The sequence below is a fragment of the Pleurodeles waltl genome, chromosome 12 (assembly GCF_031143425.1).
Source record: "Pleurodeles waltl isolate 20211129_DDA chromosome 12, aPleWal1.hap1.20221129, whole genome shotgun sequence".
NCBI lineage: Eukaryota > Metazoa > Chordata > Amphibia > Caudata > Salamandridae > Pleurodeles > Pleurodeles waltl.
Window position 1 is genome coordinate 217,659,646 of NC_090451.1, and position 17,761 is coordinate 217,677,406.

At 42.9% G+C, this 17,761-nt stretch overlaps 1 protein-coding gene across 1 annotated transcript in view; it reads right to left on the reverse strand.

The window, feature by feature from the left end:
- DBNDD1 (dysbindin domain containing 1) overlaps positions 1-17,431 on the reverse strand; it is a 213,655-nt gene extending 196,224 nt beyond the window's left edge. The window contains exon 1 of the mRNA XM_069216540.1: positions 17,243-17,431. Coding sequence (XP_069072641.1) covers positions 17,243-17,273 — 31 coding nt within the window. The 5' untranslated portion in view covers positions 17,274-17,431. The remainder of the gene's footprint in view (positions 1-17,242) is intronic.
- Between the last annotated feature and the right edge of the window lie 330 nt (positions 17,432-17,761).

Consider the following 17,761-nt stretch of genomic DNA (forward strand, 5'->3'; position numbering starts at 1 on the left):
GAATAAGAGAAAGATAGAAAAACCAACAAAAGGAAGAAACCTACGTGCAATATTGCAACAGTGTACATACTGCACACACAATGAGTATACTGATTGCTGGTGATGTAGTTTGTTAAATGTTCCAGGGTGGGAAGATTGGGGGCTTCAGTGCTGGTTCAGAGTTGCTGGACTCCTAGGTCTGGCAAATGTGGATGGAAAAAATGAGTAAATACAGAAACAGGCATATTACTTATTTTTGGTCCCATCCCCTAAAGCAGTATTTAACCCCTACAAATTTGTGTTTAAAGTAACCAGCCTAATGTGCAAAAATACACCACTTGTCCCTAAATTTCCTACCAAAAAAAAAAAAAAACACGAGGGAGAACATCTGCCCCACTCCCGCATCCCCCATCGTGAAGTATCTTTAAATACTGCAAATTTTGACCAATGAAATTGGCTTAAAGATCTTACAGATGTTCCAACCGCCACTCTATCCAAAGTCACCTTACCCACAACCGCCACACCCTGTGTGTCGCCACCCTCCATACATGCCTAGTTCTGTTCTGATTTTCACCTGTACAATTTAGATTAAATGAATGTTTAAGCAACGGAATTGAAAGGGCGTAAGGCAGGCAATGAAACACTTCTTCTCAACTGAACTCCACATATCAAATAAACCCCTTCTGGTAAAGCATCTGACCTTTGCAGCTCAGTTAGTAATTCACATTAACTCTCAGAGAGCACTAATTTGTAAACAGAACAACAACAACTCTGCACAGTCAACATGCAAAGGGCAACCAACACCGCTGGGATGTTCAACCTTCGCATTACCAATGAGTCTTCTAGCACTCTCAGTCAAAGAGAAAATGGATAATTTCTCTTGCAAAATATTTCCAAGCCCGGTGCAAGCAGGCAGGAAGATCCCTAATTCTTCAGGTCAGCCAGCTCTGCTACATATCATGTGTCTGTCACATCTGGGACCATGAGGGGCCTCTGACATCTTAGCCCTACCTATTTTCTAAATGGCAGTCACTGGTTTTAACATTGTCTCCACGAGGAGCATAAGACAGACTAACTGTGCCCCAGTTTTTTCTCATCACTCTTTATCAGTGTCAGTAAGAATATGGAAGCATCCCTTTTAAAGGAAGCTCTATATGAACTCCCTTAGGACTTCTCCCCTCCTGCAACACAACACACTGAGGATCTTGCGACTAGCGTCATGATTAAGACACTTGCATGATTGCTGAAATTCTGTGTACCACATCTGGGCAGATATTATATGGTTTAATTTACCCATAATGTTTTACTAGCTTCCACATCTTTCACCGTCGACCCTGCTGTTGAGGCCTTGCTCGTGTACTTCTAAAGAAGTCATGCTTACATAAATCCTACCAACAGTGTTGAGATTGTGTTGAGATTGTGTTCCATGGGCGTCTTCAGGGCCTTCTATGTTGTCAGTGCAGTTTTGCTACCCACCCACTCCCCACAATCCGCACACCACCCGGGAATCTTCATTTAAGTCTTGTTTATGTAAGGCTACCTAGCAAGATTTTACAAATCGTGCTCCATTATCAAATAGGCTGATTTTGTCTTCTCTGTTCCCATAGGCCTACCTTTGGCCGCACCACCTCCCTCAGCTGTTCCTACTTGATCTTTCCCAGTGCCATTTATTTTCCATCACGACCCAGGGATAACTAATTTAAATAATAGAAACAATTGTGACAGGCCTATCACTAATCCAGATGCTCCTGGCTCACTCATCTCTTTTCATCCCACACTCCCTTCTGTTCGGAAAGGGTAGATCTGTGAATTGAGAACTGGCAGTATTCTTGGGAGTCTTACAGAGAAAGAGAGAGTGATACCATACTCCTCGGCATTGCCAGTTCACATCAGACACTTTTGCTGCAATGGCCAGAGCCCATCCCTTTAGAACCCCTTTCTGGCTCTTGTGCACCAGGCCGGCAGGGTTACAAGTCTGCTAGACAGCTTCATGCTCCAACAGGACTGTAAAAACCTGATTGCCATCTTAGAGTCTCATTATGCGTATGCTCGGAGAGGGGCTACCTTTTAAACAAATCATCCTAATCCAGGGACAATTTTTCTTCATTTTCCAGGGACCACCACCACAGACAATCATGTTAGGATACAACTGATCTCTGGATTCTCAAAGTTAATGGTTGAAACCCATGGATCCACAGACATCTTGGACCACTTTTCTTTTGAAAACACTTTCAGATGTACTGACCAGACCCACGTCACTCAGAATCATGTATGGCAGTAGTTATTTAATGGTTCATTCTTTTCCAAGTTGAATAAAAAAAAAAGATAATGGTTTTCAGGAGAGTGCATCTTCTAATCAAGATTGAATGCTGTTTCTTCTTTAAGACCACTGAAAATGTATTTAATTCAGTTGCCTAACAAAATCTCTGCTATCATTTTTTCTCTCATTTTGTATTGTGATTTTTTTTTTACAAAACCACATGTAAGTTCATGTCTTGTGACACTTTTCAAAATGCCCATGGTGAGTGCAGCTGTACCTTCTAAAGATGACCCAGACAATTATGGTCTCAAAACATGACTGAATTGTTTAAGCACTATCCCGAGTAGAAACATCTACTTTCATTGATGTAGATAAAGGGCAATGGTACCCAGGTTGGTTTGGGGCAGTTGGCAAGATTTCTGAGAAGGAGTTGTATCACAGGTCAGTGTGTTCTCCTCAACTATTGTGTATCAACAAAAGCAGGGAATGCCCGGGTAGCTTCTGATGAGTGAATAGGGGTTTGTAGTCTATACAGTGCTTGCTTTCAGGGTTTTTCAAGCAGGGTTGCTGAAGATATTTATTGTATTCCACATGGAGCCAATTAAATAACTTTAAAATTATGGTCGACACCAGAAAAGGTTTAAAAGAGAGGAGCATTTTTACACCCCCATTGTTTGATTTGCCCGCCTAAAAAAACCTTTGGACTTCTATGAAGCCCCAATAAATCTATAAAAGGAATCATGCGATCCCCACTGAATCATTGTTGGATGCCAGTGAACCCCAGTGTATGTAATTTCTACAATTTGAATCTCAAAACAATTCCAAAAATACAGAAACAAGTATACATCAAACAATGGCACATACTGAAATATTTTATTTAGTTAACATTCAATATACACAAATGTAAATTTTAACGGGAATGTGTTAGCTTTTTTAAATTTAGCTTTTAATTCTTAAAGAGGAAGAGATTTGCTACACTCTAGCATATTAGTTTGTCATTTGTGGTCCTAATGCATATAATTATTGTTGGTGGTTCATTTGAGGCCACCCATTGTCTATACTATTTTTTGTTTCTTGCGCTGCTCCAACAAATCAAGCTAAAGATACTGACTTAATTTTTTGCCTCCAATTTTGAATTCCTTTACAATTACAGAACTTATTAATATTTTCAGTTTTCAATTTTGCTTCTTTATTCATGTATACTTTATTCATCTTAGTATTATCTAGTTTTTTTAAAGAGTTGCAGACTCATTTGTAGGTGTCGGGGACTCCAGGTTATGAATATGTGTCACTTCACATGCTTCACTTCATGTGGATGATGCAGAGGTTTTCTATTAAACACTGGGGGACCTGAAAAGAAAACTGCATTGTCTCCAAAATAATACTTTGGCCAATAGGCAAGATGTTACTGTTGCGTAACCAAAAGGCAAAATGCTGAAAAGGTAGCCCACCAAACACAGGTTGGTAGCGATTAAGCTAGTGGAGAGTAAATTTCGGCTACAGACCAAAAGGATGGCCATGTACAAACTGCTCAGCCAGGTATTCAAAAATGAAGTTGACTTACATAGCTCACAAAAACACTGGCCACCACATTGCTGTGTGCTACTTGTGAACTACCAAATGCAGCCTACTCACCACTAAACCTGAGCCTATTCCTCGGGGACATCCCAATCCTCCTGCCTACTGGAACTATTTCTGCTGAAATGGCTCTTCACCACCTCTGAGCAGTCTCCTCCCTACCACCCCGCAAGTCCAGCTTAAGAACTCAGTGTCCTCCGAACCATGTATCCATATTAGTGTAATGCAAGCCTACCAGTTCAGAACATCTAACATACTTTGTGTATATCCTAAATCTGCAGCGTTGTTGTCTCTTTATCCACTGAACAGCACATCTCCTTCTACACCACTAAATGTACATTACCAAACCGAGTATATTCATTTGTATCAAGTTCTACTGTGTACAGTATTCCTCGTGTAAATGCTAATTACTCCACAAAAACAAAACTTAAAACTTAAACTATTAGTCATGGAACCACCTTAGACCAGCACAAATACTTAAGGGAGAACTATAAATCCAAAGACTCCTATAGTTTATGTATGTTCTGACAGTAAACACTCATTGGAAGGTGACAAATTTGTCCCCATGCTAACAAAGGTGAGCCCGGGGTGCAGTACACAAAGTTCCAAACTTTGAGTGTGTAAGGCTTTAATGTTGAGTAAAGCCCTCTGTTCATAGGTATAAAGCAAGCAAGATGGCTCAGTGAGTTAAAAAGGCGCTGCTTAAATCTGCTGTGCTCCTCAGGTCACAAGTTTGTATCCTTGCAAAGACAACACTGGCTTCTACCCTTCCAAGGTAGGCAAACTGAGCACCATTAAAAATATAATAGTTAAACGGCTTATGAAAGAGCTCTTAGAGACAAAAAGTGTGATTATGAAGCACTGCAGAAAAAAACATGCAAAACACCATACAGACAGTATGTGGACTCCAATCATTTGACCGGTTGTAACTATTGTGGGCTTTTAACCACGCCCACTGCACACCCATCACTTCCACTCATTTGTGGGCTTGCCTTTCAAAAATCCTTTATCATCATTGGTAAATGCTTTATGTTTGTCCCTCTTTGGGGCGGTTTTGTTACCGCCTTGTAGATTGACCCTGCTACATGGATAATTGCAGGATTTCTGATACGTTTGACTGGGGGCAAACATATTTTCCCTTTTGTGTCCCTCCTTCCCGCTCATGCATATGGCAGCTGTGGTGCTTTAAATCAGCTCGCTTATGTCAACTGTTTTACTTTTCATTTTCAATTTATGTGGCAAGAAAAGTCCAGTTAGGAATTTACAACGCTAATAGCTCCAACTCGAGCAAGTGCAAGACTCATTGCATTGCAAATGATTGTTAAATTATTGTTTTTAGCAATGAACTGTAAAAATCTGTACGATTTATTTTTGTTCAAATCATTAATAAATTAGAAATGGATATCTATTGGTTATCACGGGGCACAGAATTAACTACTCTGTGGCTGAATCATTTCTCCTTTAAGGAACAAACATACTTTAATGTATGGCGAGAATAGTCAAACATCATCTAATGAGTAAAGTTACCAGGTCCATGAGTGGAAATAAATGTTTATGAAGAAAAAAAAATGCTAAACATCTCACAAGTTCTGTTTTTTTGTTATTCTTTGTTAATAAATGAAAAGGAAAAAAAACAGTTGATCAAGGTCATTATTTTGTTTAAACATCTATACCTTCTACTTTCAACTCTTACTGTATCGTAAAAAAGAATAAGAGAGACAAACAACATTCACCATGTCATACTTCAAGTATTGCAAGTGAAATTAAAGTGCACCATCACCAGTGAGTAAAACAAGTGAATTCGTTTAGACAAGGTATTATCTTGAGAGACTGGACAGGAACAAAGGACTTAACTGCGTCCCAATTTGCTTCTAACGATATTTTTGGGGAAGAGAGACACTGTCTTTTTTTGGCAAGTCCAATGTTTTGGGAGTAAAAGTGTACGGATTACAGGACTTAAATGTTTTCTTCCATTCGCCATTGTAGCCAAGTCAAAGATTACTGTAAAGGGCTACGGTTGTTTTTCAGTCCTTTGATAGAGCCCTTTCATGGAAACTGGGCACCTTTTTGCCCCTTATCCACGCATTTAATGTCTTAATGTCTTAATCAAGGATCTCTTTGGAATGGGGAACTGGTACAACCGGTGTCTTCCATGAAGTAGAAAGTACAAAACATTCTCAAAGTGAAGGAAAACATATTCTTTACCAGGCAGAGCACAAAAGACGCCGTATTCCGTGGGTCATCTTATAGGTCTGTGGAAACTAAGAGGGTCGTACTATTGGGCTTATCCGGAGTCTGTACTCTACTCTCCTGTTGTAGCAGCGGCATAGTGTACCTACGACTCTGCACGGGCTGAGGCATGAATTTACAGGGTGCTGGATCTCTGTGTGGGATTCCGATTAGAGAGGATCCTCGCCTGTGTCTTATAGTCAGAAAGAGACTGAACATATTTCAACGTATTCCTGAAATTAGTCAAACATGATCTAAAGGAGAAAGTTATAAGGGGCATATGCTCAATAACGTTTCTTCTCCAAGGACGATTTTCTTATAAAATTCTTATAAAATGTGGAAATATAAGAGGGTTCAATCTGGTGGGAGTGTGCGCTCCCTTCTTATTGCACTGACAAACCAGGACTATTGATGTGATGAAAGATGGGTGCCTAGGAATGTGGGCCAACATAGTCCCTTTAAGATAGCTCCAAGCTGACCAGACTATTTACCTGTTCTCTATCCCACAAGAGATCTATGCATTTTAAGGTGGATTTGTAACACAAGGAATACTTGCAGGGGAAGTAGGTTGCTGGAACAAGACCCCTGCCCAACAAGATGATGTTCTTATTGACATGCACAAGCAGAGATACCTGAACTTTTCATCCCAAAATGTTCCTAAGGTAAAATAAAAAGCCTCTGAATTAAGAGTCATTAAATAACACAATGGAGGCAAACAATACACTGTCCCTTCGAGTAGGTAGGGTGTGCCAGGCAGACGTCTGCCCGACTTCCAATTTGGTGGTAATCGGATTTTTGGAGACGTGCAAAATCCAGAAACAATCCACAGGGTGGATTTGCTCCATTAGAGCGACTGTATGGTGGAGGACATTCCAACAGTGGATTCTCCTGCTGACTCAGCCATTCATCTAAAAATGGAGGATTTTCCATTGTGAGCCAACCCCAAATCAGACCCTCAAACCTTAGGTATACCCCCTTGCATGTGCCAAATTTACACATTTTTCAAATGTTTTTAATGGCGCTCAGTTAATCTGAGACTGTTCCAGGTTTCCAGAAGCACTCCCAGAAAACTTTTGTGAATATATAACTAGAGAAATCCAGATGCTAGATCTTCAATGTTCCCTTAACATATTTTTTAAGTTTTGAAAGAGGTCTTCATCCTATGACCCCCACTTGAGGTTCTTATCCCGGGCCTCACAAAAACCTTCTGACGTTCCTAAATGTTGATGTTATTGCAATAGGATGAAAACCCATGAAGAGAGTTTTGTAGGTATGCATGCATCTCAATAAACAGCAGTTTATCACTTTGCTACTTCTGTGCTAGGAGGCTTCTTGCTCCTTGGTGTCAAAGGATTGGTTGGCTTGGGAACATTGCTTGCGAAGAGTAAACAAATCCTACCCCATCCAGAAATAAGTGTTGATTTGTATCATATTGGTAAGAAAGCCAGAGCTAGTTGGTGAAAGGGCACAAGCCTAGCTGATGTCTAAACCTCACACATTTAACGCTACTTTTCGACACAAATCACAACACCGCCTACACAACCTTAAGTATCATGCTACATCCATTTAATTTTTCGTAGTTAAAACACTTGAACCCCTCTGGTTGACATGACCATTTACAAAATTGCTTGAAGAAGGGCTCCTCAACCTCTTTGCTGATGGTGTCCTTTTTTCCTCTAGCAACTTACTTCAATGTCAATAAGTCAGTGATTTGGTGACACCACTAAACTTCATTGTCAGCATTTCAGAGTTAGTTCTCGTTTGTTATTGTTTGAGCTGGCCCCTGCAACTAACTGTATCACCATCTTCAAAACATGTAGATTTTAGAACTTCAAAATAGCTGGTGGTGATCTGTTCTTGAGAGGTAAAACTCAAGTAAAAAAAATTAAAGGTATGAGCAAGTAACTTGTTTTGCCTAAATGTAGTTGGTTAAGCAACATTAATTATTTCACAGATTAAACTAGGAACTTTTTTTTTTTTGGCGCAACACTGTTCCTCTTGACCACTGCTCGCTGGGGCTGCCTGACATGATTCCCAAAGGGGACGCTGTCCCATGAGGACAGCTCCACCTTTGCAATTCAATGACCACCTCCTTCAAGGTGACAGTAACTTTTCAATATCTTGCGACAGCAACAGCAGTTGCAAAACACTGCCATATACTATGGCAGATCACAACTAGGAGAGGACTCCCCTTTACGCTCCATCCTAACTGCGAATCAAAATGATTCAAATAGACTTTTTCCACCAGCAAAATGGGTTTAATACATGGCCCAACATTAGTCGAAAACCTGTGATTGTGTGATTCGCAGGGTTTGCAGCTTCAAAATGCTTTAGCCCCATGCACATTTTTGTTAATGACTCAGCTGATGTAATACATTTGAGTATGGTCTACAATCTGCTGGTGTTGCATGAACTTTGCAGATCCTACTAGTGTCTTTGCTCATCAGCTGTTATAGTAGCAAGAAGAAGAAATGCTACGTTTACTCAGATCTCGGCAGCTGTGGTTACCATAGGAAACCAATTGTGTTCTACTACTCTGTGGTTAGGTCTCACTGGTTCTTATTAGCCCTACACTATCAAGTACCATAAGGCAATGGAATCCACAGAGCCGGCGTGGGCAGAGAGAAATCTGGCCCCCTTGCTATTAGTAGTGAATTAAATGAAGCAGCAGGGGGTCCCTTTTGTGTTCACTGGTCAGTACCTGGAGGAGCAGCCTCTGGCCCCTGAACATAGACATCCCTGGACCTCCCCTGGCTCACATACATCACCCATAGCTTAGTTGCCTCACGAAGAGGATGGTTTTGTTGATGTGTATCAGCAGGGATCAGGGGCTGAAGGGAGGGCAAGGAAGGGGGCTAAAGGGGTATTAAAACATCACCCGCTGGACTAAAATCACTTTTAACTGGCAAATCAGACAGAAACGAACAGGCAGGGACAAGCATGGAACAAAATTAGAAGGGCGTTGCTGTTTGCATAATCTTAATGCACACAACTCCATGCGCCAGTCAGAATATTGGCGCCCTGGGCCTGGGCTCAGCTCGCCCCTGGGTATCCAGGGTAAACCATCAGATCTTCACTGACATCCTTTTTGGCCTGAGTATCTGATGGTCCTCATTAAATAAAGGTTGCCAGGTAACTGTAAGGTTTAACAGAAGACTTAAAACTCCCTAGTAACTGGAAGTTCGAGGTAATCAAGTTAGTGGGCAACAGGCTCCCACTTCGCAACACTCATCAGAGGTGCCTGCCCTTTTTGATGTGACTAAGAGACAGTCTATCAGGGCACCTATGAGGACTGGTGTACCAGTGTTCAAAAGAAGGCCTGTTTCGTCTATGGTGACAATGCAGCTCTGAGTGGCTTCTCAGGGGTATCCTGCCGCACAGTACAATACATGAGGCTAGAGACAAGCAGGTAAGGAAAGAGGGAAGGCGGAAACGCAGCGAAAACAGGTCATAAGATATCAGCCAACCGGGCGCTGAGATCCCGAAAGGAGGCCTCATTTCCATGTTGGGACAATGTGCCGCTCATTTCCATTCCCAGAGACATGTACGGTCATGCCTTTGTTTTTTTTTCAATCCCTGTGGATTTTCATTGCAGCTTCACTTTCTTTATTTTTTTAATGATTGCATAATTAATAAATATCTACCAAAGCACAACAAACACGGCCTTTACACCGACACCTCAATAATCATTGCTTCCGAGTCAGAAACAAACATCTGAACCCGCAGGTGTACAGCATCGCATGGGTGAATTTCAGAAACTGACACCTTTCCATGATCACTCCTGAAACAATTCCCGACTTCCCAATCAGGTCTAAGTGAGCATTTGGAAAGTTCCCTCCGATTAGGGCAACTGAACTTTTTCACCACACTTAAAAAAATATTGTCCTCCCTTGCGGAGGCTCGTTCGCCTCTACGCCCTCCAATCTGGGGAGTACTCCTGTCCGGTTGCCTCTCTGGAAATTAATTTACTCTTGCTCTGGACAGGGGCAAATACGCACGCATTTCCATGGTGAGAATAGATCGTGGAAAGATTTGTGAATACAGACAAACGTACGAGTGTCAGTGTCCCTAAACATTCCAGGCCCCAGGAAGATTTACACGTGTATGACTACACTATATCAGGATAATGTTATGCATGGTTAAATGGATTTATGCGTGCCAGTTCGCGTTTTGTCAATTGCTTACTCTAGAAAACCAAGCCATATGCATGTGAATTTTGAACTTAGAGAAGCAAATAGTTTTGCTAATAAGGCCCATAAAAAAAAATGCAATATTAGCTCATGCAGTTAATTTAAGTATACATTTTAAACCTCGTAACTGCTGTGCATTGGGAACATTTTGTCTTGTGGCGAATTATCTGACCTTGGAACTTGGTGACTTGGGTACTTAATTTCACCGTTGGCACTGAACCAATAATCTTGCAACTCTGGATAAATCCGTGTCCCAGGGTGTAAAAATATAGTGATGTAATGATAAAAGTGTCTCCAAGGTAGGTGAAACCCACTTGATGAACACCTATCAATTCAGCTTCCACCACTCATCATTTTCTCCACGTCTAGGTGTGTGCAAAATAGAAATACAACATGAGAAAATATCAAACAACAGAAACATGTAGAATTATAGATAGGTAGATGTCAATAACAGTTGTTTTCCACTGAGGGGCTTCCAACTGACATAAAATGGACAATAAGCGCAAAGCTGGAGTTGCCTATGCCACTTAGACCCACACAGTCAAAACTCTGGGTTATTTAACTTCAACTATGATTTTATCATATGTATGCCCCACCCGGTCATCTTCACCTGCTATGATGAGCTGAGTAGGGTTAGCAGAGTTAGGGGGTGGAATCAGTAACGACATGGTCTTAGCTCCTTATGGTCACCTAACCTGTGCTGTATATGAAATTAAAATATATATATGTGGTATCCTGTGCCCTCCACTATCTCTAGTCATTCTCCTCCCAAATATAAACACAAAATAATCCTGATGTCTTGCCTCCTGCCCCCAGTACTTCCGAGCCTTCCCTCGGCATCCCAACCAATGCCAACTGGTCTCAACTTCTTGTCTGAGTCACAGAACAGAAAGCTTGTAAGAGGCCATGCCAGACCATTTCCAGCCATCCCTAACCCAGAGGATTTTTAGCTATTGTGAGAAGGCCCAATGGATAACAGAACTATGAGACAGCCACACAGTCTACGTCATCGGGCCTTATATGAACACTAAAGAGGTGGCATTTGAAGGCCATGACTGAGCTCGTCTACAAAACAGCATAAATCAATACATTGAAAAATCTGTAATGCAACACAAACCGATGCTGCTGAGCGCGACTCTTGAGGCAATATATTTTATATCAACAATTAGCAGAAAACACAATAACGTTAACAACATAAACATAGTATCCAGGAGATCGGCATCTATGACCAACTCCAGTCACAGGCAAATCCCAATCAACACATGCCTAATAAGCAAACCAGTGGCAGAGCCTTGAGGTGAAAGCCAGAAGTCCAACTTTGCCCCGGCCAAAACTTCACTCACAGCCATGAGCTAAATCACAGTTCTGGGGATGCAAGGAAAAGGCCAACAGTTCTTAGTTAAGGCCTCAGTCTCTTTATTTCCTCCACAACACACAGACAAAACACCAATAAAGAAAATGATGGTCACTCACATGCACCACTGTAAGATGGTCGCTCCTATAAGCGTAAAGGGATAGCTGGGGGTGAGGAGGGGATAATGCTGATGAGGTGCCCGAGGCGGTGGAATGTGGCCTGGTCCTAGATAGTTAGATCTTAAGGGCCTTGCAAACGTATTCTTCATGCACCACTCACACCAGAATTCACCGCGTCATCTCCTAAGTCCAAAAAGCCACTAGAAGGGTTGCAAAGTGGGCACGGACAAAGCCCCACATAGCAAAGACCAGTCACAAGTAAAGCCTCTGCAGCCAACTATGGGCCAAACATGAATGGGAGAGTTAAACAGACAAGACCCAGACAGTCAGTTGCTCCCCTTCTCTTCAATGGAGGAGGAAGGATTCCAAAACACAGATTATCAAGTATATTACCATTTCCACCATCCTCCGACTACCACCCTTTTGCGTTTCCATGCACACACTCTTACGTATCCTTCCACTCTTGGTAGTAGTGGCTCTTATTCCTACTATTGTGCCCTTGGCTTCCCTCTGTCCATTTTTCCCATCCTTGTCTATGCAACACTCACATGTCTATGAACCCTCTAGTTCAGCCACATATACTTGAGAACTTCTCTCACACATGCAGTGCCATTCCAATATCACCTCACTGTTGCCACACATTCCATTCCCACTAGGCTTCCATTTTAAGCATCCTCCTATTTTCAAATTCTACAATTTTCAGAATCTGCTAAACCAAACACCTTCCCAATAAACGTAGCACCTCTTCACCCCATCTGTGTACATGCACTCTGGACAGCAATCATTGTCCCCTCTCTAGCTCACACACTCGAGGCCCCACGCCAGCTCTTGAAGTCTTCCCAGCCCAGCATAACCCTGGGTAAAGAGCTGCACTCTCCTGTGGTCATTATTTATTCATTCATTCAGGCAGTGTTCTATAGTGTGAAGGTGGTCCGAGGGCATATATTGTGCTTTACAAAGGAACAAAAATAAGTTAATATATAGTGAGCAACAAAATCAATTACCACGTCCAACACAGTAAAAAAAAAAAAAACAACCACAAACATTAAAGGGAGGTAGAATATGTAACTAACAAGGCAGAGACGATAGTGGGGAAAATATGCAAGTGTTGAAGAAAACCAATACAAAGCGAAGAACCATGGGAAGTAAAATGTGAGCCAAGAAAGGTAATTAGAAAGAATATAGAAAGAGGTGGAACCATTCGGACGACAGTGAGGGGTCGTGCAGCATGGTCGGCAAGGATGCACCACACAGAAGATCTACTCTTTCTTGTACAGTACTTTGGAGTTCAACCTGCAGCCTCCCATTCCTAACGGCTTCTATTCTCAAACCATCCCCTCTCAGCATCTTAGAGTCACAAATTTCAAAATCCATTCATAATCCCAATTCCATTTTGTTTGGAGTCTTATCTTCTCCATTGCCTCCCCTGTATGGCCTCCTTCGGAGCGTTATCTTTTCTGCAGAGCCTCCCCTTTCTAACACCTTACGTTCCCAACATCAGTCCACCTCACAGCTTCCTCCATTGTCCAGATCATGCTGTTTCCCAAATCATCATATTCCCAAAAAACACCCCATTGTGAGATGATTTACTATTTGTCGTCTCATGGTCCCAGTATCCTTCCTTGGGGAGGTGTTAGCCATGAAGCCCCCTCCCCACCCCCCAACCCTCCACACCCCTCTGGGCCAGAAAAGTATAAGGGTTGTCAGGGGAAACAGGGCTCACGCCACATCACTGGGCGAACGGACTGAAGGGCTGTTATCATGTTGGTACATGCAAGTAATGTTTGGTAGTACTCCTGAACCTGATCAACACCCCTATATATATGTGTGACCTGCAACCAGGACTTACGAGCAGCTCCAGGGGTTAGGGGAGTTGGGATTTAATTTCACCCTTCAGTAAGATATTCCTGTAAACTGTGTATACGCACTGACATCGTGGCCATGATGTGATATTTTATTCTTGTGAAAATGAATACGTTTTCCCAAAAAAAAAAACATCAACATCTCCAGAAGCTTCCCCTCCTAGCATCTTGTAGCTATCAGCCATCTCCCTACGCTGAGCATCCTTCTGCTGCCCGCTTCCTAGGCCGGATGGAAATATTTTCAGAAATGACCCCTTTAAGCATTCTCCCATGATCATCCTTAAAATCTCTACCAACTACAGATCCATCTTTTCCGAGCTATTCTGGGCCGTTTTAAAACCTGATTTTAAAAGCTGGAAAGCAACTTATTATAAATGTACTCCCACGATTAACACAGACTGGTAACTTTTGGGGTATTCACACACATTCCCAGGAGTAGATTTCAACGTGTACTCATCCTATACGCTTACTCTTGCAGATTGTCTGCAGTGGAGACAATCTGCTTGAGTAACAGCTGACAATTCACAGGAGCAGGTATATTCATTTATAGTACATCCACCATTTTGCTGCTTTTCTCCACTAAGAAAATATTTTCGTGTTGTAGAAACCATTCCCTGTAATTATATCTGTGGGTGTTCTTTACAATTTACAAAGGATAAACAAAATTACTACAACCTTCTTTTGGAGTAGATTTATGTGCATTTCCAGATAAGAGGGCATGCAAAATGTATGTGAAGACACACAAAGCAGTGACTTCACTGGATAGTTACTTTCTCTGACACTCTTCCATTTACCCATGACCTTGGCGTTTTAACTGTGAATAACCTGACATAAGATTAGTTTTTCCCCCAGTGAGAAGTTCTCTCTGCGGGCATAAATTATTTTGGAACCTGATTCAAAGTGTCAGGGTCTAAGAAATAATACCAACAGAATTTTTATATATTTAACTGGCAAAAATAGCTGCTATGCATCATTAAAACTATTTACACATTGACAGATTGCCTAGCAAACAGGTACCCGCATACAAAGTACTGGTGCAGAAGCATATGGTAGTGCAATTTGTGGTTATTAGGAGTCACCACTGGAACCAGAGGGGATTACACAATATTGAGCATATTAGGGACTACATGAAGGGGGAAGGCGCCATTTGCCACCCCAACACCTGTGGGGGCCATCACCCAATCACACCTCCCATCCATTCATTCGGTGTTGGTTAACAAAACCTTTCCCCAACCGCTGATGGCGCATTACGATTTAGGACATGAGGAATATACTGTTTCAAGATCTTCTTGAGTTAGGAATCTATTACTATGTCCCTCCTCTTCCTCATCACAGTCCTTACTACAAGTTATTTTGGGGGGAAAAAGGCAAATGTGCTACACCTTTCATTTTATCAAAAAAGTATCAGCCCCTCCCCTTGCTATCACACCATAGCATAGATACCTGACTTCTGTGGCTCTCACCAAGAAACTGCAGGTACCAAGGAATGGCATGTGCAAGGATTGTGTGAAAAAGAAGACGCAAAACTGAGATGTCGGAAATGCAAGGACTGTTAGAAGATGAAGAGTCTGAGAAAATAGCCCCCCCTTGCCGACTGTCCTCCTTTAGAAACTGTACGTCAGTGAACTGCCAATGGAGATCTCTGTCGCTCTGCAGTCTTTATTTTGACCTTTAATCTCCTTGTTTCCGCCACTCTTTTTAGGCCTTGATGTACATCCAGCTTTTAGCTACCTGTTGTCATATACCTGTTGTGGACAAGGGCAGTACTTACAGTGGGCTTCGAGTCAGCCCAGTGCTTACCACTCAGTTGCTTTCTTATCAGTCTCATTTTTTTGCCTACTGTTCAATGGCTTCCCTTCCTCTTTGTAGGTTTGCCTCTCCTCTGGAACATAGCTTCTCCGCTATCCTCTTAACAGGATGACTTCTATCTTTTCTCAGCTCAGAGAACTACTTTTTGCCTTTTCTTTCATCACTTCATGACATTGCATGTGTTTTGTTTTTCTCTCCTACTGCTTCCTCCGTCAAACTGTGCCTCACTCCATGTGTCCGTTTGCACGCATTGTCGTGCTCTGTTGTTCTTTTTTTATTATTTGTGCCAATTTTGTTCCACAATAGAAACAATACTTTTTTGTTTACAATGAGGACCAGCATCAACAAAAGGTTCCTTTCTCTTCTCTGTCATTTTTTCCCTTTTTTTCATTTTCCTCCTTTCTTTCCTAATTTAGCGTTGCATTCCTTTCAGATGGTTTTTCTTGCTGTTTCACTTTTTCTCTCATACCTTACTGTTCCCAATTTCTTTTTTTATTGATTTCTCGCTTGTTCTTTCTCTCCTCCTGACAGTGCTTAATTTGAGCTGGTGGTTACATGTGGGACAGACTTTGTCCCAGAACAAAAGAGTTGGAAACGCACAAAGGAGAAAAAGAGAATGACATAAAAACAGTGACAAAGGGAGAAAGCAGGGTTGAAAAGGAACCTGCAGATGTGAATTAAAGAGTCAGGGAGTGTATAGTAGTGGATGAAAGAGGCCTGGGGCGGAAGCAATACTAGGCAGCCTTAGTATTCGCTGACCCTGACACTTGGCGGTCTCTAGGAGACTTCTAAGAATACATGTGGGAACTTGAATGTATTCCTTACAAGTAAGCCACGCCTCTCAGCTCTTCCTTCCTTTTCCCTAGAACTTGCTGTACCATGTACCATAACTGCCAACCTCCCGTACCTTTCCCTTCTGGCGACCACCCATGCACACCATCTCCCTCAGAGTTATGAATGGAACGTCGCTTTGGTAGACACCAGTTCTACACCCAACAGGATACCATCCCAACCTCCCAAAACACCCACACGGTCCCCAATATCTTTATAAGTGAGGAGCCTACTGATGACAAAATCAGGAGAGCTCGCAGAGCAGCAGTACCAGGTCCACAATGCTAGGGATCTCTTGAAAAATATATACTTGCACGCTCCTTTAAGGTAAATAAAGCACATATGAGGCAGCAGACCTAAAATTAGTTCAATTTGAAAACACATTAAAAAATATAACTTTAAAAAAAAATCAAACACATCTAAAGCTAAAATATCTACCTTACGTAAGTAGCTCTCTTCAAAAATTATAACTTATTTTAATCTCCTAAATTCAACCAAACTGGCATCCGCTCTTTTTATATACAGGCAAGCGCTGATAATGTGTTTAGATCCATGTCTACATTTTTGGAGGGAGCTGTTCATCTATGATTTATATGCGTGTGAGTTTTTTTGCGTGTGTGTGTCTGCAGTCTGCGTTTTCACATGCAGCCAGCGACCTTAAGTATTGCTATGGCTGAATTGGTCCTAAGCCCCCTGACCATCTCCTCATAGAGTCTACCATGCCCGGCAAAACCGATAGTGTGGGTCAGTGCTAGAGAAAACTGCTGCATCATTTCTTCCGAACACCAAGCAAGCTCCTGGAACTACAGTCCGCTTCCTGAGGTACTTCGGCCTCGAACCCACTGCCGCAAGATAACTTTCTGCCTCTGTGACAGGCACCACCTCCCCCGGCAGCAGCAGACCGGGTTATCAGCCTGCCCACAGCAGCATAGCAACACAATCCTCTTACAATGTCCCTAGCAGATCATCCCCCGGCCAGACACACCTGTTCCCTGGCGGGGAAAGCGGGTCAAAAAAGAGAGGCGCCTTACCTGGGGTCCCGACCCCACCTTCAGCCTCCATTCAGCCAGTCTGGGCAGGTGGCTCCCTCCCGGCCGAGCTGAGCAGCAGAAAGAAGCAGAGGAGGGAGGCGGGGAGCTGCAGCAGACACTGGCCCCCACCCAGAGCCTCCTCCAGCCCTCAGCCTGCCTGCAGAGCGCGCCGGCTCACAGACACACATTGCCATGCAAGGAAGGAGCGGCAGAGAGCGCGAGACGGCGGCCGGGCCCGCTCATAGGCTGCCGCGCGGCCCTGCGAGGCGAGCCCCGGGTGCCTTGCAAATGAGAGGGCGAGGGGAGGGCGTGTCTGTGGGGTGTGGAGGGCCGTGGCAGGCGGAGAGGGAGTGAGGATAGGCATTGAGGGAAGAGTGAGTGAGGCACGCTTGCAGGGAGCCCAGGTACCAGGAGACTGACCTGCCGGAGGGAGGGAGGTAGAGCAGGGCGGGGCAGCTGGGGTGGGCCAGACTCATGAGGTGTGGCAGGTGAGCACGGACGGGAGCCAAGGCATCCTCC